At 35.3% G+C, this 21,110-nt stretch overlaps 4 protein-coding genes across 4 annotated transcripts in view; 1 reads left to right on the top strand and 3 right to left on the bottom strand.

Annotated features, from left to right (window-relative positions):
- Positions 1-3,935, top strand: part of LOC108757908 (fibrous sheath-interacting protein 2) — a 6,148-nt gene extending 2,213 nt beyond the window's left edge. Inside the window, exons 3-5 of the mRNA XM_018502606.1 lie at positions 2,536-2,883; positions 3,048-3,184; positions 3,321-3,935. Coding sequence (XP_018358108.1) covers positions 2,536-2,883; positions 3,048-3,184; positions 3,321-3,439 — 604 coding nt within the window. The 3' untranslated portion in view covers positions 3,440-3,935. The remainder of the gene's footprint in view (positions 1-2,535; positions 2,884-3,047; positions 3,185-3,320) is intronic.
- LOC108757909 (UPF0553 protein C9orf64) overlaps positions 1-4,565 on the bottom strand; it is a 10,652-nt gene extending 6,087 nt beyond the window's left edge. The window contains exons 1-2 of the mRNA XM_018502607.1: positions 4,376-4,565; positions 3,963-4,202 (exon numbers count right to left, since the gene is read on the bottom strand). Coding sequence (XP_018358109.1) covers positions 3,963-4,202; positions 4,376-4,480 — 345 coding nt within the window. The 5' untranslated portion in view covers positions 4,481-4,565. The remainder of the gene's footprint in view (positions 1-3,962; positions 4,203-4,375) is intronic.
- A 1,715-nt stretch (positions 4,566-6,280) lies between these two features.
- LOC108757854 (eukaryotic translation initiation factor 2 subunit gamma) overlaps positions 6,281-21,110 on the bottom strand; it is a 22,795-nt gene continuing 7,965 nt past the window's right edge. The window contains exons 4-9 of the mRNA XM_018502512.1: positions 12,454-12,687; positions 12,209-12,367; positions 10,251-10,480; positions 10,027-10,171; positions 9,715-9,884; positions 6,281-6,611 (exon numbers count right to left, since the gene is read on the bottom strand). Of these exons, the coding sequence (XP_018358014.1) occupies positions 6,375-6,611; positions 9,715-9,884; positions 10,027-10,171; positions 10,251-10,480; positions 12,209-12,367; positions 12,454-12,687 (1,175 nt within the window). The 3' untranslated portion in view covers positions 6,281-6,374. The remainder of the gene's footprint in view (positions 6,612-9,714; positions 9,885-10,026; positions 10,172-10,250; positions 10,481-12,208; positions 12,368-12,453; positions 12,688-21,110) is intronic.
- Positions 17,707-19,816, bottom strand: LOC108757853 (Suppressor of variegation 3-9). Its single transcript, XM_018502511.1, has one exon. It carries the CDS (start codon positions 19,795-19,797, stop codon positions 17,824-17,826), a length of 1,974 nt encoding a protein of 657 aa, XP_018358013.1. The 5' UTR covers positions 19,798-19,816; the 3' UTR covers positions 17,707-17,823.

Here is a 21,110-nt window from a genome sequence, read left to right as displayed (position 1 = left end):
TATATATATATATATATATATGTACACACATACACACATTTATATATTTAGCACGCTGAATATTCCCAGCGCCACGGTGACATTACGTAGCCATCGGAACTATGGGAGTGTCAGGGGGCTGGGGCGGACTAAATTGAGTCGAAAAGTCCTCTACCGTTTTACAATTTTCGCAATAATTAACAAGATATTATATAAATTATTAGAAATTGCCGAATATTGGTTTCCAATAATTTTTTACTCAAGTACTAACTATACTTAATAGAAAAACGGTAAAAGATAAAAATTGTTTATTTTCTTTTCATGAAATTGGGACAAGGAAAGATTCAGTACCAATTTCACGACACGAAACAGGCCGGTATTCATAGTCGATTCTTGCATTTAAAACTGTCTTCCTCCTTATGAACAGTCCATAGACGGAGAGGGCAGAGATTTAGAAAGAGTCCAACTGCACATACCATGTTATCCCTTCCACCATGGCACGAGCGAGTCTCTCGGTTCTCTCGCTCGCGCTCGAAAGCTTCCGAATGCGAGTAGGACGGACGTATCTCACTGTCGCGCTCAGTGGCGCCGAGCTGAGCCGAACACGTGTCCGGATCTAAACGTGCAACACTGCTACAGAATAAACATTTCTATGTTCTTTCAGATTAAAAATCCACCTTATATAATCCATCATTATCTTTTCTAATTTTTCCTTTTCATTCAATCCCCAATATTTTCGTCCCATACGCCATAACACGTACTTTACATTAGATATCTATAAAATCTACCTAAAATCATTCCTGCAAGGAAGGCTCCGATTGCACATATTACATGTTGCACACATGCGTCGCTAATTGGCCAATTTAAAGGCCACAACACACACTTTTGTATAACGCATAGTGCATAAGCGAATCAACTAATCAGAATCTTTCCTTTCCTCCCATTCCATGAAAAAGAAGAATTTTGATTGTCGATTCCTTTATACACTATGCATTATGCAAGAGTGTGCTGCGGTCTTTAAAATAAAATATTATTGATAAAACAGTGAAAAATTATTAGGCACCAGCTGATATGAGTGGTGAGTGCAATCGGGATTGTAGGCGGGATCCTCCCTTCCTGCATATTCTCTTACCTATGGTGGAAATATACAAGGTGAAGCAATCTGATGGATGCGCAGTAGGAAAGTGCATATTCGGACATTTGATTGGCTATTTCCAGTATAGCTACCGCCATATATTATGCGTATTATTTTCTTATATATTTACATCATGCTCTTACCTAGACCTTCTTTTCCACCAGCTTACCTCTTCTATGTAATTCCTGTATGTGTTCTCTTCATAGTGATTCCTTCTATTCAAAATAAAACCTAAATACTTGAATTCCTACACCTGTTTTGTTTCCTTTTTGCCCTATTTCATTTTTTAATCCTCTCTTCTTCTCCTATTACAAACTAACACCTTTGTTTTACCAGTACAGAGTTCTAGTTTTCTTTCTAAAATTTTTTTTTAAATATGTGCGTGTGTGTGTACAAATAACTGCGTTCAGCGTACTCAACAGTTGAGTGAGCGCTTGCTGAACTGTTGAGTCTACTGAACGCAGCTAATGGGAGAGGTGTAACCTTAGAACATATATAAATGGAAGGGGCATTGCCTATACTTGCCCATGGCTCGCGCTGATGCAAACATGTGTGCGAAAGAGAAAGGGATAAATGTTCTTAATGCGCATGCGCAGCACCACGTTTTATACACTGTGTAATGTACGAATGCGTAAGAAACACTAACCAACTGCACAATTCACACAGATGACGGTGCTGCGAATGCGCATTGCGAACATTTATCCCTTGCTACCTTTCTCTCTCGCACAGATGTTGGCTTCACGTTCAGCGCCCTATTCCTCTTGCATTTATATATGTTCTAAGGGTGTAACACAGACCAGAGGCCTAACGCAAGAGGAAGATGACAAAGGGTGCTTTCCGATATTCACTGCCAGTGCTGAAACTATACAGTATACATAAGGTCTGTTTTTTATTGCCGCATTTTCTGAACTAATACACACAGTGCAATGAGTTGAAGTGAAACAAATATACGTTTGTTTCACTTTAACTTATTGCACTGATTCAGAGTGCAGCAATAAAAAACAGACCTATTACGTGTGCTATAGATTTTCAGTACTGGCAGTGAATATCAGAATGCACCCAAAGATGTATATATTAGCTGCTTTCCATTTACACCGATTCTCAGATAATTCTCACTTGTGACGTCATAACTCAGTTGAATGCGCGTTCTTTTTGCATTCCAACAAGTGAAATTCAACTGAGTTTTCACCCATAATCTGCATAAGATCGAGACCGTATGCTTCAGTGAGTTTCGTAATTCTCGTAAACTCGCTTTAAAGTGAGGTTATGAACCTGTGTTGACATGCGATAACTACCAAAGTAAGCAAGTAGTGACGTCATTAATCTGAGTATAAAATACTCAGCTCACTTCAGACTTCAGTTTCACTTGTGTGTAAATGGATGCAACTATTATTAACAGGATTTCTGTTTTATAAATTTAGATTGAAAGAAAGAGAGAAGTTGACTACCGAGAGACAGCATCGCGTGCAGCAACGGTTACTACAAGAGGAACTGAGAACTCGAAAACTGGAGGAGCGAGCGTACAGAACGGCGCGAAGATTGAAATTGTTAAAGCTTATTAGGCGAGAAGAACGAAGACTGATAAATATTAAGCGTGATGAGCGGATCGAACAGATTCAACAAAAATGCAAAATTGCGGCGGAGATTACTCGACGTAAAGTGATCGATACGTTGGTGGATTGGAAGAAAAAAGACAAGGCACGAAAGAAAGGCAGGGAGAAACGACTAATGAATATCGCACAACAAAAGCAGAAAGACATGGAAGAAAAGTACGTACATTATTAAATATATTTAATAATGGAAAACAAAATTTACCATGCGATATTTTTGATGAATAAAGAATGATTTAGTTTAGTAATTCTTGTAAACAAGCAGAGTAATCTGAAAAGGAAAAATCTACAAAATTCTTTTTCTTAAGAAAGGCGAATTTCAGATGGACAAAAAAGCGGCAGTTCCAGGAAAAGGATATTGCAAAACAAAAAATGTTATTGCAACGTATAGACGTTCGCCGTCAAAAATTCATAGAAGATTATAACAACAAAATAAATAAAGAAACAGCAAAAATGAAAAGTAATGTTATAAGAAAAAATTGAAGAAATATAATATTTCGTTTTCAATTATAAAGTTCTCAATTATAAATTATGCAATCATTATCGTTTAAATAAATTTAAAGATTTATTTTTTATTATAATGTAATTTTGCGCAGGACTTTTGGACGATGCGAAACTCTTCACAAACTGTTACATGAAGAGGCGCTTACCAGATGGAAGGAAACTCATTTGCTGCAAGAAATACTTAAAAAATAATATGGTAAATGCAAATTAAAATAGTCTAAACAGAAAAAAAACGCATTTTATATTAAATGTTGTTTCTATTGTCATACGGAAAAAAAGCTGAAGTAAAATGTAACTCATAAAATTCAGCGAATTTTCCGTCGAAATTCATGAAAGGGACGAAACAAAAAGTATGAAAAGTTTATATTTTTAATTTACGTTGTACATTTTCATGCTTCAAACTTTAATAAAAATTCTGATAACAGATAGGTACAAATGAACAGAATATAACGTAAAAATCGAAGCAGATTACAAGACAAATGATACCAATAAAGTAAAATAATAGTTAGCAGAGTTATTGGTAGAAAACATAATTAGAAAATGTCAGTCGAAAATTGTGTCAGCAAAAATAGAAGCAATTAATGTTATATTGTTAACGAAGTTGATATAGAAGACAAGTGTCACATCGTAAAGATTAATGTTAATATTAAATTATATTAATAGTATTCGAAGGTGTATTTTGAACAGGTGAAATATAGTAACGTTGTCACATAAAACTAAATAAATGTGCTCACGTCAATAGCTCTTTTAATAACAGCACACAGTGCTACGTATCCAGTTAATCCATCAACTTTCCATTCCTTCATATCCTTTTCGGTCCAAAGTGCAAAATTCAATGTATTCAATACGAACAGCCAATCCGCCGCTCTGTTGTCGTCTTTGTCAGGATGAAATTCGGACGACAATCGCACATAACTACGTGTGACTGCGTTAAAATTTTTATTATCGTAATTGCGAGACATATAAGCTATCACCTAAATAAACCGATTAAAATCTCATTTATAGTAACGTACTTGTTCTACAATCGTAAAAATTTGATGGGAGTTAAATTTACACAAAATTATATAACTTACACTAAATATTGATAACATTTATACAAAATTATATAACTTATCGAAATATTTTCAAAGAATGAAAAAAGAAAAACCTCGATTGATAATTCTGTTAGTTTCTTCATGTTGATGGACACGTCTTGTGACTGAGCAGCGACATATCGCACTGTATCAGTGTCTTGCTTATTCTGTGACTGCATAATGTTGCGTTTTGCTCATTGTTTCAAACTATCGTGATTATGTCGATCACGGATACTTCGACAAGTCTTACGATTGCGGTCACCTCGACAAATGTCACGACCATAATCGAAAAATAAACATGACACGAAAACACAAATTTTCGACAATATACGAAAATCTATTATTTGTTATTTCGAGATCAATCAAACGCTAAACTTTTATATAATATTTATCCAATAATTTTATATTTATTTAAGAAAATTGTGGAGCATTAGAGATGGGATGCCGTGTGACTCCGTGCAAGAGCAACAATCTTATAATCGACGAATTTAGAATTTGATCTCACATAGATTTTTAATTTGTAATTCGTAAATTATGTAAAAGAGATCTTACTGGCCTACTTAAGAATTGTGCGTGTAGTTAACAAACACATCTACGGTTATTGTACTAAGTTGGGGATTATACAATAAACAGTAAATAATTCTCATAAAAAAATTATAAGAAAACTCCCCACCTTTAGGAAACAGAAAAATCAAGATTTGATTATTCTCTAAAACCGTAATGACATTACAGGTTGTCGGTTACAAATTGCCAATTAATAGTTCTATTTTAGCGATGCAGTGAGCATAAACTACTTGTATCATAATTGGCTAAAATAGATTCGTCAACCGGGAACCGCAATCGGTAATCTATAGTGTAATTACAATTTAATGCCAGTGTCACACACTAGAATTTAGCTAATTACAGCAAAATGGATTAAAATTAAAATTACCTGATTAGTCGAATTCTAATCTTTAATTCGCAATCCTCAGTCTCCAATGCATAGTATGATATCGGTATATGAAAGAGCAGCAGGCTTATTCTGTAACTCTTAACGCAAAGTATGCCCAGTTTTATAGGGGAATTTGGGTCCCGGATGGACAACTTTGAGACATGCCTAAAATTTTAAGGTATCAAAAGAGAATTAAAAATTCCGTAAGCCTAACTTTATAGGAGAGGTTTCCTGAGTGCTAGAACTATCCAAAGTTCGCTATTATGATCATGTATCACTAGTCTTATCTAATTTCTCTGCGTCCAGGACACCTTCCCGCAGTGACTGCGATAACGGATTGTATCAAAGACATTGAAATAATATCTAAAATGTATTTGGTACAGTTTATTAATCCGGTTGACAGTTATATGGTATCTGAGATATGCCCAACACTTTGACGAAGATATCCATATGCCTGCAAGAACAGTTAATGATGTTTTTTTACTTTCAGAGAGTTCTGATGAGGAAGCTGAAGAGAGATAAGCTCCATATATTGGCGACATTTCAATTTGGCAATTAAAACCTTTTGTTTCATACTTTGAGAGTGTCTCCCCTTTTCATCGATTAATATATATCACTTATAACTATTCATTTGGGATCCAAAAAAGGTTTTAGTTGTCTTCGTCAAGATTGAACATATTCCAGATATTAGACAATTCGAGAAATCGAATAAAACCAGTCCTACATGGTACACAATACATGGTCATAATAGCGAACTTTGAACAGCTGTAGCACTCAAGGAACTCATTTTACAAAGTTGTGCATATGGAACTTTTTAATCCTTTTTTTATGTTCTACAATCCTAGGCTAGGTCTCAATACTGTTCAGCTGGGGCCCTAACTGGACATAGTCCTTTCGTTGTCATTATAACGCTGCTGCGCAGCTCTTTCACCATGGTAAAAAAGCTGCGCAGTGGCGTTATAATGATAACGAAATTTTTACAGAATAGATTTGCAGGACTTGGATTGTAACTTTATTGAATGAATTAGTCTTGGCAAGAGTAGCTTTAAATTTTTATTATAAATATTTCGGATACTAGTTGTGGTGTTGTGAACAGATCGTAGAAATAACAGCTTTGAGAGCAGCTAAATCAAGTATTGTCATTATTTTCGATCCAAAATAGGATCTATTGTTTGACCTCCGCAAATTTGACCCCATCCGATTAAACGCCAATGCTTTTCCACTCGTCTGGATAACGCGATCTTCTCATCGATCTCAGTGCACACTGGATTCGTCAAGCTGATCTTTGCCAAATCAGCACGAGTAGCCAGTACTCTGCCACCGGTGCTCAACGATCCAATGTTAACAAGCAGTACCTCTCCTCTTGATAGCTTTGGTACCTATCATCGGGATATTTACAAAAACATTAAATAAATTAAGATCTTTTTTATTACAGAATAAAAGGATAATTTTAGGGAAAAACAAAACTAGATATAAAGAATATAAATAATAAAGGAGGATATTAAAAAAGAGTCGACTTTTACCCCTAAGATACACCTTGAGAGATTTGATACATCTTGTTGTATATAATAGATCTTGAAAAATCATTGTTTGGATCCTTAAAAAACATGAAATAATAATAGTTTGTCTGGGAAGCGGTAACATTGCTAGAATTACTTAAATATACTAAAAAATGACATCATTTACATATATAGTTAATAAATAAAAAATGACGATTTTAGCTAGAAATACAAGTATGTACATTCTTCATTTAAAGATCACGAACTACTTTAGTACTATTCAAGATGCATCACATGGAAGTATAGTCCGCCTAACATCCTCTTGACAGAGAATAGAACTTCACTTTTTAGGCTTTCACGGGTATTATCTTCAAAAATACCAGAAAGTTTGCGGATTATCGCCGTGTTTTCATCCATTGCTAATGTCAATGTTTCGTGAACTTGCATTCTAGGCAATAGCATTTTATAAAATATTTTATATATTTACTGGTTGATAAATCAAAAAAAGGAACTGATGCTATTATTGGGCACACCTCCGGGTGCAAGATAGGTCAATGTGTTGTAGAACGTTGTTCTCACGTTGCAACACTCGTGTGATTTTTTTTGTAAAGCTCGATTCCAAGAGAACATCTCGATTCCTGCTCCATTTTTCAATGGTTATTTTGAGGAAAAATCATTATCAGTATCATCAAATTTTGATGAAAATGCACATGAAATCATTCTTCGATGGTTATTTTGAGGAAAAGTCATTATTAGTATCATCAGATTCTGATGAAAATGCACATGAAATGTAAATTCACTCACTTTATCTGTATCACGCACGCACACATGATAGAGAAGGTTTGAAATCGCTAAATACCACAGGAGTGACGAATTGTGGAATCCTGATTTTTGTCAAGGAATATTAACCAGACTGTGGACTACCCAGACTATTAACTACCCTGTGTGGTACATTCTGGATAATACTAAAATAGTTCGCATCTTTATATGAAGAATGTACTTACATTTATTATGTACAGGGTGTTACGGATCAATACCACAGGAGTGACGAATTGTGGAATCCTGATTTTTGTCAAGGAATATTAACCAGACTGTGGACTACCCAGACTATTAACTACCCTGTGTGGTACATTCTGGATAATACTAAAATAGTTCGCATCTTTATATGAAGAATGTACTTACATTTATTATGTACAGGGTGTTACGGATCATACTAAGCAGTATTACGGGTTGCATAGCAGATTTTGCAGGGGCATGGCGCTGTTCAGTGGTAATGACTGCGTGGCATAGGTAATTTAAAATCATAATTTTTCACTTATTAACTGTATGTAAATAATGTCATTTTCAAATTATATTTAAGCAATTCCAGCAATGTTCTCACCACTTTCCGGACAAACGATTGTTATTTCCGGTTTTCTGAGGACCCAAGCAATGAATTTTCAAGATTTATTCAGGTGTATCTTGGGGGCGAAACTCGACACTTTTTTAACACCCTCCTTTATACAGAGTATCTCTGTATACAGTGCCACAATTACAGCTAGTGTTTCGGTTTCGTCTCAATGAAATGAGACTATCTAGGTCTCGGACTCGGTCTCGACCTGATTTCGAAATTCTGGATATAGTCTCGGTCTCGAATCGAGAATTGGTTTCAAATCGAAAATTTTTTTTACCAATTATATTTTACGGACAAATGAATAAACGTGCATCCAGATAATGGAGCTAAACTTCGAGCCGGGAGCATTTGTTATTCGCCGAAATACTCGCAGTTCAAGGTTTAACTAGATAATCTGGACGCACCTTAAAACAATTGATATTCGCGGATGACTTCTTCGTTCAGTAGAAGGTTTGATGACTGGCTTAGATTCTCAGTCTTGCCGAGACTCTCGGCATAATAATTTCGGTCTCGTCTCGACGGAGTTGGAATGACGAAACGAGATCGAGACCAGTCTCGATCCGAATATTAGCTACAGTGGCTTCAGCATATGAAAACAAATAAAAAATGTCTAATAAACATAAGTACGATTTTGAACGATTTCGGAGTTACGCGATATTAAAGTAAAAAAACGTGAATCGTAATTGTAATCGTAATTGTTGTTTAATGTTCGTTGTTCTGAATCCTGAATCTTTTTCTGAGACTAAATCTTTATTAATCAGTATGTGTACCGAAGGTCGCACGTGCAGCGAGAATTCACTATCAATTTGTGGACTGGAATCCTTGCTGATCCATCATTGCCTTCTCATTTGACAAAAGACGCTTACTTTCACTTTTTGAGCGATGACCTACTAGTGCTGTTGGAGGAGTAGATTTCCTAACTCGAAGAAACATGTGGTTCATGCACGACGGGGCACCATCTCACTTTACACTTCGTATACGAACATTTCTCCATGATCACTATCCTCAGATTGAAAGAAATCAGGATGCTCCTATTAAATGGCTAGCGAGAAGTCCCGACCTCACACCACTGGATTTTTTTTCTTTAAATGGAAGATCTAGTCTACCAGAATGAGATTCAGAATGCAGAACAATTATGGAACTGATACTTAACGCTGCCGATATCTCCACAAAACTCCAAATATCTGTCGTCAAGTCCGAAACAATTTATTAATTCGTGCTAGAAAGTGTGTCGACGGAGGAATTTTTGAACATATTTGTAAAGTATTAAATAGAATAACGAACGTTAAACAACTTTACTATTTATATTTTCTTACTTCAATATCCCGTAACTCCGAAATCGGTCGAAATCGGACATATGTTTATTAAACATTTTCGACTTGTTTCCATGTGCTAAAGCCGCTGTAGCAGTTTTGGCACTATATGCAGAGACATCCCGTATATTAGAAAATAAATAATCATATAAAATATTCATATATCTGTAATGTTTATGAGAATGCTAGTTAAGAGCAATCTTAAACCCGTACAGTTACAGAAAACACACATTAATTTGAATGTGATAATGTAAATACAGAATGAAAATAGACTCACCCTCGCACCCTTTTTATCGCCCTCGGTTCTCACTCCTAATAAACGTTTCAATAAATAATACGAAATTTCCAGCTCGATGAATATTTGTGGCAATGCACCGACACTTCCAAGAATTTGCCCAACTAGACGATCAGCACGGCATAAAGTAGGCTCGATTTTGGTTCCAACACCTTAAAAAAATCACATAATCTATTACTCTTACAAAACGATCAGAATTTATTACGACTCTGTTCATATTAGAGCGATTAATAACAAACATTTGAGAATATTATTTATCAATTATATTATTGCAGAATTTTAATAATTATTTACCAATTAGACCACCAGGTACAGCGAATTGCAGTTCATTCTGTTCGGCGAATAAAGACACAATACGTGAGAATATTGGACGACAGGTCAACTTGCCTTCGCTATCTTTAGACACTAATCCTGGACGAACTTCAATTTCCATACCGACCTATAATAAAATTGTATTAGTTTTTATGATACCACATATCGGAGAAATCAACCTGATTTGAAACTAATCTAGTTCATACTTTCAACACTCCTCTGAGGATGCTACCACCAGCGACACCACCTTTCAAATCGTCCACTTCGCAGCCCGGTTTATTCACATCAAAAGATCGAATAACGATCAGTCGAGGCTCCGACGTGAAATCTCTCATTGGAACTGGAATTTTCTTGGTGATATATTCGCACAGTACCTCAATATTATATTTCAGTTGCGCCGAAATCGGAATGATTGGAGCGCCTTCCGCCACCGTCCCTAATTTTAAATTATGTAAACAGAATTATGTAAATAGATGCGCGTGCGCGCGTTGTTCCACCTTTTGGTAAATTTTACCTGTTAGGTAAAACTGGCAATCCGCAAATGCGATTGGGAAATCTTGCCACTTACTCAACAGGTAAAATTAGACGTTTAATTAAAACGTAATTATACCAAAAATTAACTAATCCTATATGAAATTAATCACTAATAATCATTAATCACTAATAACTAATTACTAATCACTCTTAATCACTAATCTTATATGAAATTGAGTCCCGGTGAAATCAAATGGTTTTCTCATATGTTGTAGCTTAAGAGTTATTTTCATCATTCAAATCCTGGGAATTACACTACATATTCTGTAACAAAGTATCATTTTATACATGTGTACATAGCTTGGACATTATATATGATAGTATGTAAATAATTATATGTGGGATATAATTATACGTAGCACCACATATAATCATATAAGGAACATACAATGTTCCGAGACGGCAAAATATCTGGAAACCTATAAGCTTTATAAAAAAGTTTTAGATAAAAATTGTACAGTTTAAAAAGGTCTAGCCGCTGACTTCATCAGTTTGACTTTGGGTGGCGTCGCCAAGGTAGGGCAAAGTCAACTAGAATTTTTAGGTGAATCGAACAGAAAATGTTCATTTTTTTGCGCTAAAACTTATATGTTTTATTTAACAAGTCATAAGCTATAACATATGAGAAAACCATTTGATTTTACCGGGACCCAATTTCATATAGGATTAGTGCGGAGTCCTTTATGTGTACATGTGGCATACGAGATACTGATGTAGTAATGTTTCAATGACACGTAAATCGTCTATATATGCTATTTCCAATATGGCTAATCGTCTTTAGAATCCCCTTAAAACATAATTTCATGCAGCAAAGATTTACTGGCGAAATTCTGCTACTCTGTCATATAAGCGAAGCAACGGTGTTACTGACTACGGTCTACTTGATTAATCAAATGTTTTGAAGTATTTTTTGACTGGTTAATTTCTTGAACGCTCTCTTTCAATGCTTTTTTATTTATGGCATAGTGGCAGTAGCTTAGTCGGCGAGCTTTGATTGACACCTTCCATGAAAAGGTAAGAACAGGTAAAATTCAGTGTTCTTTTGAACGCTGCTTCGTTTTCGGCGGAGTGGGGAAATTTCGCAAGTAAAGTTTCGCTGCATGAAATTGTACCTTAAGATGGTAAAGAACCAATAGTGACAGTAGCTTCACCAGCAAACCTTCGTTCTATGAAAAGATTAGAGCAGGTAATAAAACCACCGGAACACGGTGCTTATTTACTTGCTGGATTGTGTCCACAATGCTAAAAACCGGTCCAAAATTTCGGACAAAGGAAGGATTAACAAATCACGTTTGAATACAACTTGGTTATATGACCATGATTGGTCGATTTTTTCTTCACCCGAGGTCTCGGACCGATTTCTAACATTGTGGTGAACACAAGACTTTAGCTAGAATAGATCTCTTGCCATATTAGCTACGATGCTGGCACTGTACCCCAGCCAATACGATGGCAAGATTCTAATCCAGCTAGGAATCTAGCAAGAAAACGGCCATCGTGCCGCAGGCTTCAGCAGGCCTAAGAGAGCTTCAGCGAAGAGAATTTGAACGTTGCTTCATTCTCAATGGAGTCGGGAAATTTCGCCAGTGAAGCTTCGCTGAAATTATATCCTGAGATAAAGAACCAATACCTTGAATAAATTTCAATATTTGTTCATACTGCTCCTTGGCTTGTGCTTCTTTAACCAAGTCGATCTTATTTTGCAAGATGACTATGTGCTTAAGTTTCATAATTTCGATAGCTGCCAAGTGCTCCGACGTTTGAGGCTGAGGGCATGATTCATTGCCAGCTACAATTCAATAGAATCATAACTTTGAAAAAAGACAAAACAACGCCTTATGATCAACATCAACAAATACATCGATTTACATTTACCGATTAAAAGCAAAGCAGCATCCATAACAGCTGCTCCGTTAAGCATAGTCGCCATAAGAATATCGTGTCCAGGACAATCGACAAAGGAGACATGTCGAACCAATTGAAATCTCCCTGAACAAACAGAACGCATGCAAGGAAAAGAATCATCTTTGCTGGATCCGCCGGATATGTAACGTCCAGGTCGAGGACATTTCGGATTTTCACATTCGTAAATCTTCGCATTTGCATATCCTGAAATGAAGAAGAGCAATCAGATAACTTGCCCTTCTTTTTTTTTCTTCAGCTGGCAAGAATTATTTATCTTCGAAAAGGGTTTAACAAGCGCTGTATACTGTTCAAAATAAATTCCTTTTTAGCGTGAATTCATAAGAATTTTAATTTTAATAGCTATATGTATATTATAGACATAAAAATATATTTGTTATATGTGATGTCAATCCACGTATCTAGTTGCTTGTGGTCTTTATCAGACAACTTACTTTATCGTTATAAAACTTTGTACAATAAATTAACTACATGCATTATATGTTATCAAAATGTTATCAAAATAATGTATAATAATTTTGTGCTGTGGGAAATAAACTATGGAAAATAAACATGTCATAGAATTTTTTTATAATAGAATTTTACTTGAGAAGAGATAAACACGATGAATCACAGAGTTCATCTCGTAAAAAACTTTATTTTTAGTTCATCCATCGACATAACGTCCGCACGAATTAATTTTACAGGAATTTTATTCTTTCTTAACTATAACTATTTGATCTCTTATAATACCGACTTACATAAATAATGCCATAAGCTCATCGACATATATATAAATAGTGAAATTTTTTATCTAAAAGACGTAAAAAAATATTCACCGATCGAGATTCTCTGTGTAGAGAATACGACGATAGAGTGGCACATGTACACGGTCTCAAAACAGTCCTGATTATAAAATAACTATCTTAAAAATAAATCTTAGTTTTACAAACTTAGTTTTACAAAGTAAACTTAACATATGTTTACGTCGACCCTCTACGTCCCGACGTGGTCAAAAGATATGATGACAACTACCGATGTAAGACAAATTTTCATGTTTTATAGTTACTTAATACTGCAACGCAATAATATTTGATATTGTTAGCTGCGACATTATTACAGAAAAGCATATGTGAGAATGTGTTCATCTTCTATATTTCCATAGTGGAAATCGAACTGCTGTTACACAATTGTTACAGTGATTGTTCTTTCATATCTTTTAACGCAATCAGACTCTTAGTTGCTTAGGAGAATTTATATAGTCGAATTATGCTTTATATATTGCATAATGTGTATCTAACTATTCAGACTAAGGTTAAGTCCACAACCTTGCTTTAAAAGGCCGTAAGCTTTAGTTGTAAGCGATGATATATCGGTCACAGAACTTGTACTTTTAGGCGGTAAGAATTGGGTTTGGCTCAATTCGCTTAAGTTTAACAGTTTAAAGGCAGAAATTATTGTCACTTAATCTCTTTCGACTTATGACTTTAGGCCTCTTAAAGCGAGGTTGTGGACCAAAATTATAAAAAGTCGACTTCCGATCTTTAATTCCTAGAAATCTTCTTACGAAGACTTTTTGTCTGAAAAGATGTAAGAAAATAGTCACCGATTGAAATTCTCTATGAAGAGAATACGACGATAGAGTGGTGCATGTACACGGTCTCAAGACAGTCCCGCCTCTAAGATAACAATACAACTTAAAGACAAATCTTATTTTTAATTAATATATATTTATATCCCGATGTGATCAAAAGATACAATGACAACGTAAAACAATTTCTCGGTTTTATAGTTATTTAATACTGCAATGCGATAATATTTAATGTTGTTAGCTGTGATATTGTTACAGAAAAGCATATGTATGAATGTATTCATCTTCGATATTTCCATAGCGGAAATCGAATTGTATACTGTCATACAATTTTACAGGTGATTTCTTTGGTAATCTTAACGCGATCAGGGTATCAATCATGAAACTTTCATCCTAGAATGAAAAGTGAAAAGTGAAAAATTTCTCTATTAACTTCAATGGTTAAAATTTTCACCTTTCGCTTTCCATCCTAGGGATAAAATTTCATGATTATAATACCCAGACTCTTTAGTTGTGGAGAATTTGTCGCATTATGCTTTACATGCATAATGTGTATCTAATTGTCCATCATTCAGAATAAAAAATCGACTTCTGCCTTTAATGTCTAGAGATCCTCTTACAAAGATTTTCTAATAACTATCAATTACTATATCTAATGTATGCAATATAAAAATAATCGGAATATTTTTATTCCTTGGAATAAAAATAGAGTACCTTTTTCCGTGGAACTTATCGTGTTTACCGAAGAAATATATACTGAAAATTTTCTGAAATTTAATATACTTTTAAGTCACACAATTTGAACTTAATTTCATGACATTACATTAAGGGATAACGTCACCCTTGAGGAATTTATTGTGGGGTAAATAAATAATTTTATTTAAAAATTATTTAGAAGACACTTTACTGTACATATATTGAAGAGGAAAAAAAAATTTTTTTTTTAATTTTTTTATGCACAAAATGACGGCACATTGCAAAATCGCAACATGAACATTTGCGTGCAGGTTTTCTGTGAGATGGTTTATCCTGGAACAAAGCAACAAATATATCCATATTATCTATACATATAATAAGCTTCTGAAGTACGTAGGGATTTTCGAAAATATTAATTTTTTTTCAAAATAGTAGCTATTTATAGAAAAGTACATTTTTCGGGAAAATCTCACAGAAAACCTGCACGCAAATGTTCATGTTGCAATTTCGCAAAAAGACTAATGTGCCGCCATTTTGTGTATAAAAAAATTATTTTTTTTGCTCTTCAATATATGTACAGTAAAGTCTTCTAAGTAATTTTTAAATAAAGTTATTTATTTTAAATAAATGTATTTATAAATTCTATGGCGCACGGTCATAATACATAAAAATCGACACATACAATCAATGTGCTGATGAATATCAAGATACTGAGAATGCATTTATATGTATTCTAGCGTTTTCATTATAACAGTATCTTAATACATTGTTTATGCTTAACTAAATAATTCATATTCGTAGCGTCTTCTAATTTTCGAAGTCTTTCCTCTTTAATTTTATTTTCTGAAATATCTTTAATTATATACATAATTAAACGTATCATTTACATTTACAAAAGTTGGAGTAAACAAGATCCTAGATTTTCTCTAAAATCTAATTAGAAGACACTGTAAACTTGACACGTTCAAAACGTAATACGTATATAGATATACGCAGATATCTATATACAGAGGGTATCCCATTTAAAGGATCTACTCAAACACTTTGAACTCTTTAAATGGAACTCGCCATTTTTCATTACAGATTCTTATAGCTTATTATAATGTTCTGAAAAGCTCTCAAGGTAAGCTACAAGAATATGTAATGAAAAATGGGTGGTTCCATTCAAAAAGTTCAAATCTTACCCTGATCTCACTAATGCCAGGTTATCAAGGTTAAACCAACGGTAGCATCTCATGTCCCCTTCGAAGTAAAAAAACTTTTAGGATTATATCTTAAGAGTTCGACAGTGTTATGACCCATTTGATATCTCTGTGTTATTACTTTCTGTACTCAATTTATATTTTTTAATTATTTTTTACTTTGAATATAATCAACAGAATATGAAGGAGAACTCAACGTTACTCTAAATTTGTAGGGGACACTTTGTATAACTCAAGAAATATATAATATGCGTTCTCCAAAAAAAAAAAAAAGAAAAGAAAAATAGAAAGAAATAACATATTAAGGCTTGAGTAGTCAGCATGTGACTCAAAATCAATCGGCGACCTGGCGAAATATGGCGAAATCGCAACACACACAAGCACGAGCTCACGTCATGTGCTCTCAGCGCACCGAAAGCGAGCACATGTACATGGGTTCGTGCTTGTGTGTGTGTGTTACAGCGCCTCGCCAAGATAAATGGCTAAACTTATAAGTGTAGAAAAGTGACATTTTGACGACGAAATTTGTGCACGATGCTATTTCGTTATTATTTGCTTAATTGTGAAAATGTGACTTGTCTCGTATTTACGAAAGTCCTAAAAATGGGCAGAAACTATAGTTATTTTGGAATTTTATATGTAAAAGTGTAAATTTCACTCGTTTCAACAGCTGTTAAACCGTGTTTCTGCCAGAATATAGGCTCACTTTTACGACCATTTACTGACTATCAAGGGAGGAAAGAACAGTTTGTGCCTATTTTTACAGGTGTTTTAAAGCGATTTCGTCATTTAGATTTATCCAAATTGTCTTTATTTACAAATGGCATCGTGCATAAATTAACGTGTCATTCCTCGCTTCTGACGTCACGATTCCAACATGAGCGCCGCGACTACTCAGTAGCCTTAATATAGAAATTGTAAGAGTAATATACAATAAAACTCGACGTTACTATGTGATTGAAGAAGGTGAATTTTTAACTATATTTCTTGTATATTTGTGTTTAATTTGTACAATTAGCTGAGTATAAAAATTAGTACAAAATGTATTAAAACAAAACCATGCAATAATCGGCTTTGCTTCACTCTCATGTAACGATTCAGTATATTCATGAAACTTAGTACATTAATAATTATTATTCAATAACAATATTAAAAAGTTTGTGTGCAGTCTTATTTATCTCCTAGCTTAACATTTCTCCTAGTAACATTTTTTTTATGTCTTTCTTCTATATTCATCCACAACTTTCTTCTTTTCCTAACTTATTTACCACAAAAATCTTTTTCCTCAGTTTAAAGTTTGTAGTTTGTACTTTAAAGTCTCAATTCTTCAACAAGCATCAAAATAGATACAATTAAAATCATTTGCTATCGCATCAACTGCGAATTATGATCAAAATACATACTTTATAATGAGATACAACAGTGACTTTATATAGTTACTAAACTTTCAAAAGCTTTTATGTTACATTTTACTGAAAAAACTGCTTTTATATAATGCAGGCTTGACACTTTTATAATATTAAAATTAATTATTTAGCATTCAATAAAAATAATGCATTAAAATTTGAAGGATTGTAGCAATTATATATAATAAAATCACTTTTTGTTAATAGCAAGTTAAATAACTTTATAATTACTCACAACTTTGCTGGCGCAATTATAATTCAATCAAAAAAGATAGAAACTGAGCTAAGAAAAATAATTGCAAACGAAATTTTGAGTAATTATACTGCCGAGTTACTATTCTCATCTCAGTTAGTCCTGAGTACATTCTTCTCTTCCAAATTATAGTCGTTGCTAATGCAAAATCAACATCTATTGACGCGTACGAAAGTTACATGGCAAGCATACTCCTTAAAACAAATATCTCCGACAATTCGCGGCACCACATCTGCAGGTATCTCTATTTGTCACAGTCGGATTGTTGCGCGACATCTGCGTACCATAATCGAATGTAAGTTCTTCATTATGTTCAATATCCCTGAGAGCAAATAGCGCGAGATCGGGCAAATCCGGATCCAGGCAGTTGATCCAAACCACCGAGACCTTGAGATTGGGATTACAAGAATGATTAATGTAATGTGACGCATTGCCACACTTAGTTGCATCCACGGTATACGGGCACGGCTGTTGGTTGTAGTCGAGGTCAAAGAGATATGTACAACCTGTCTCATTGTACTCTCTACTACGATTATCTGCGTCCTCGCTTTTAATCACTTTACCCACGTATTTGATCACGAAAGTGCCTTTCTTGATCGCGCATTGGGTGCGCACACCCCAGCCACGTCCATTGTTCGTTCGGAAGATGCACAGTTGTGCTTTGGTACCTAATTGTACCACCCGATTCGGACAAGTCTCGTCGCAGGTGCAACGCTTGTTGCATTCGTAGATAGGTGTCCCTGCAATCACGCATAGCTGGCCCGTCGACGTGTATGGCAACGTTTGCTTGTCGTTGTTCTGTGCAAAACAACAATTAGACTTCTTATCGGTCCCACACGTGCCTTCGCAGTGGCAACCAACCGGTGGATCATCCGGTATCTTAACCTGATTTTCATCTGACTCATACTCGTTGATATACTTGAAGTTTTGCGGTGCACTCGCCAGATCCACTAGGTTCTCCACTTTTATCGTCGGTTTGCCCTTCGCAACATCATTCATTTCGGTCTCCCAATTCTTTAAGGATTCAAGTTGGTCACGCCGCAGCTCAAGCATCAGCATGTACAACATCTGCCGTTTGATCTTTTCCTCCAACTCGGTATCGCGCGAGTTTGAATTTAGGTAACGTCGAATTTCGGCATACATAGTATCCCCAGCGATGGCAACAATAGCATCGTCTGTAGCGTCAATGATCGTTTTATTACATTTTTCATATTTTCGCGCCAGAAGAAGCTCAACATCGAATTTGTCTGGATAGAAATTTACCATTATCTCGAATTGAGCGATCAAATTTTTCCGCTCGTTCTCAAATTCACATATTAGTTCTTCACACTTGAGATTCTGCAATGGTTCCCATGAGTTGTGATTGACATCCCAGTTTTTCCACTTGATCAGATAGTGTGATTGTCCCCTATGTTCTCGCTTTTGTAGAATTTTCTCCACTTCCCAGAGATTCATCTTATTCTTGTTGGACGCGGAAGAGGATCTGGCAAGCGCTGCTGCGACTAATTTTCGATGCTTTTCACTGCGCAGAACATCGGACAACTTCACTCGCACCTCCTTTAGCTTCAAATTAAATGGAATCGTGTCTCTTTGCGTGAATAATCTACAATCGGATGATAATTCCTCATAGTCGGATTGCTGACCGTCGCTACTTGGATCCCTCGTGCTCGTACTTCCGCTACGCGTACTAGAGTTATCGTCGTCAAATGCTTCAAGCATCTTCTGGCATTTAATTGTTTGATGCGATGATGAAGGCAATAAACACATCAATGAGGAAGAGGAAGAGGAGGAAGAGGAAGAGGAGGAAGAGGAGAAGGAGGAGGAGGAAGCTAAAGAAAGATGCAGGAGCATGTTGTTGTGGTCCCGTGTGTCGTGAACTTTGGCCATCTTGGGTCTCTTGGCGCGCGATGATGTGTCAAGGCATCCAGTACAATGGACGTATCGTCGTTTGAAGGAAGATGAAGAATGATGCAGGCCGTTGTTGCGGCTCCGTGTGTAGTGAACTTTGGGCATCTTGGCGCACGATGGTGGATAAAGGTATCCAGCAGAAGAGTTGTTTATGGGTAAATGTTGTTTATGGGTAACGGTTGACTTTTCGCGAACTATGATGCCAGGTATAGCTGTTGATTCACTGCTGCTGCAACCCGCCGCGTCTGCAATACCAAACATTCAAATAGCGTCATTTCTTTATGTTCTACCTTTCTTTTTACCTTTTGTTTCTAACGTTTTTCGAATAAATTCTCTTTCCTCTTCGCTCATTTTTCCTTTCCTTATGTTTCGTTTCGTTTTCATTATCCTTCTCCTCAACGTTCTTTTTTGCCTTTTGTCTTGGCTTGCCGAACGAATAATAGCAATAAATAACACCGGGGTGCTTTGTTCATGTCATGATCGAGTGGTACATAATAATGACAGCATGTGATTCTAATATCTTCTTAAGACATATTCGGCTTTTCATTCTATTGCAGCGTCACGAGTTAAGAGAATTAAGAAATTTTTGTGGACACTTTCATTTTGAATGCATATGATATCGTTTCAATTTGCATTTTGATGAAAGTTACAAGACACTAATTCTCTCTATACAAGTATTACGCAAGACGTCCATATAAAATCCTCTCGTCAAGTATTTTATTACAAATAAACTCCAAACAATAATATATAACGGCACAAAATGTGCACGAATTATTAGCAAATGTTAATACTACGATTTACCACATACCAAAGTTTTTATGTTAAATGCCGAAAATATGTATATGTTAAAGAAACTACATGGTCTGCGGATTATTCTTATATCTTGGCATATATTATTAAGGCTCCCGAGTATTCGCCTCAGCCATATTGAATCGTGAAATCATAAGCGAGAAATGACATGTTGATTTTTCTTGTATCATTTGTAAATAAAGACAATTTGAATAAAACGGAATAATAAGATTGCTGTGAAACACTTGTAAAAATGGGTCGGGACTATCCTTGCCCCTGTTGACAGTCAGTAAATAGTCGAAAAACGTTTGTGAAAGAAAAAAGGTTACGCATATGCATTGAGTAAACACTAGTAAACGCACCGGGTTTTATTGGGTTGGACCCATTAAAAAAATCCACTTAAAAACCCCAAGATGAAATGATCGTTGAGTTTTATTGAATTGAGCCCACCTTGTCAAACTCTGCCTTAAATGCCAACGTTTTATAAACACTGCAATTCACTTCATCAGAGCGAGGACCACTCTGATGAAATAAACCGGCATTAGATTGCTCTCGTTATGATGAAGTAAACTATTCATGAAATATTGATATTTAATAATGTTCCAAGACATGGAGATAACCCGCAAACCATACAGCTTCTTTGAAGAAGATACCCGTGGAAGCCTCAAAAGATATTTATATATGTTTGAATGGAAATAGAGCGAGTCATGGGCTGTTAGTCATAGTCGGTAGATATTTCGCTTCTCTCTCTCTCTCTCTCTCTCTCTCTCTCTCTCTCTCTCTCT

Source organism: Trachymyrmex cornetzi, unplaced genomic scaffold (assembly GCF_001594075.2).
Source record: "Trachymyrmex cornetzi isolate Tcor2-1 unplaced genomic scaffold, Tcor1.1 scaffold147, whole genome shotgun sequence".
Lineage (NCBI taxonomy): Eukaryota > Metazoa > Arthropoda > Insecta > Hymenoptera > Formicidae > Trachymyrmex > Trachymyrmex cornetzi.
This window is presented reverse-complemented; position numbering and strand designations above follow the sequence as displayed.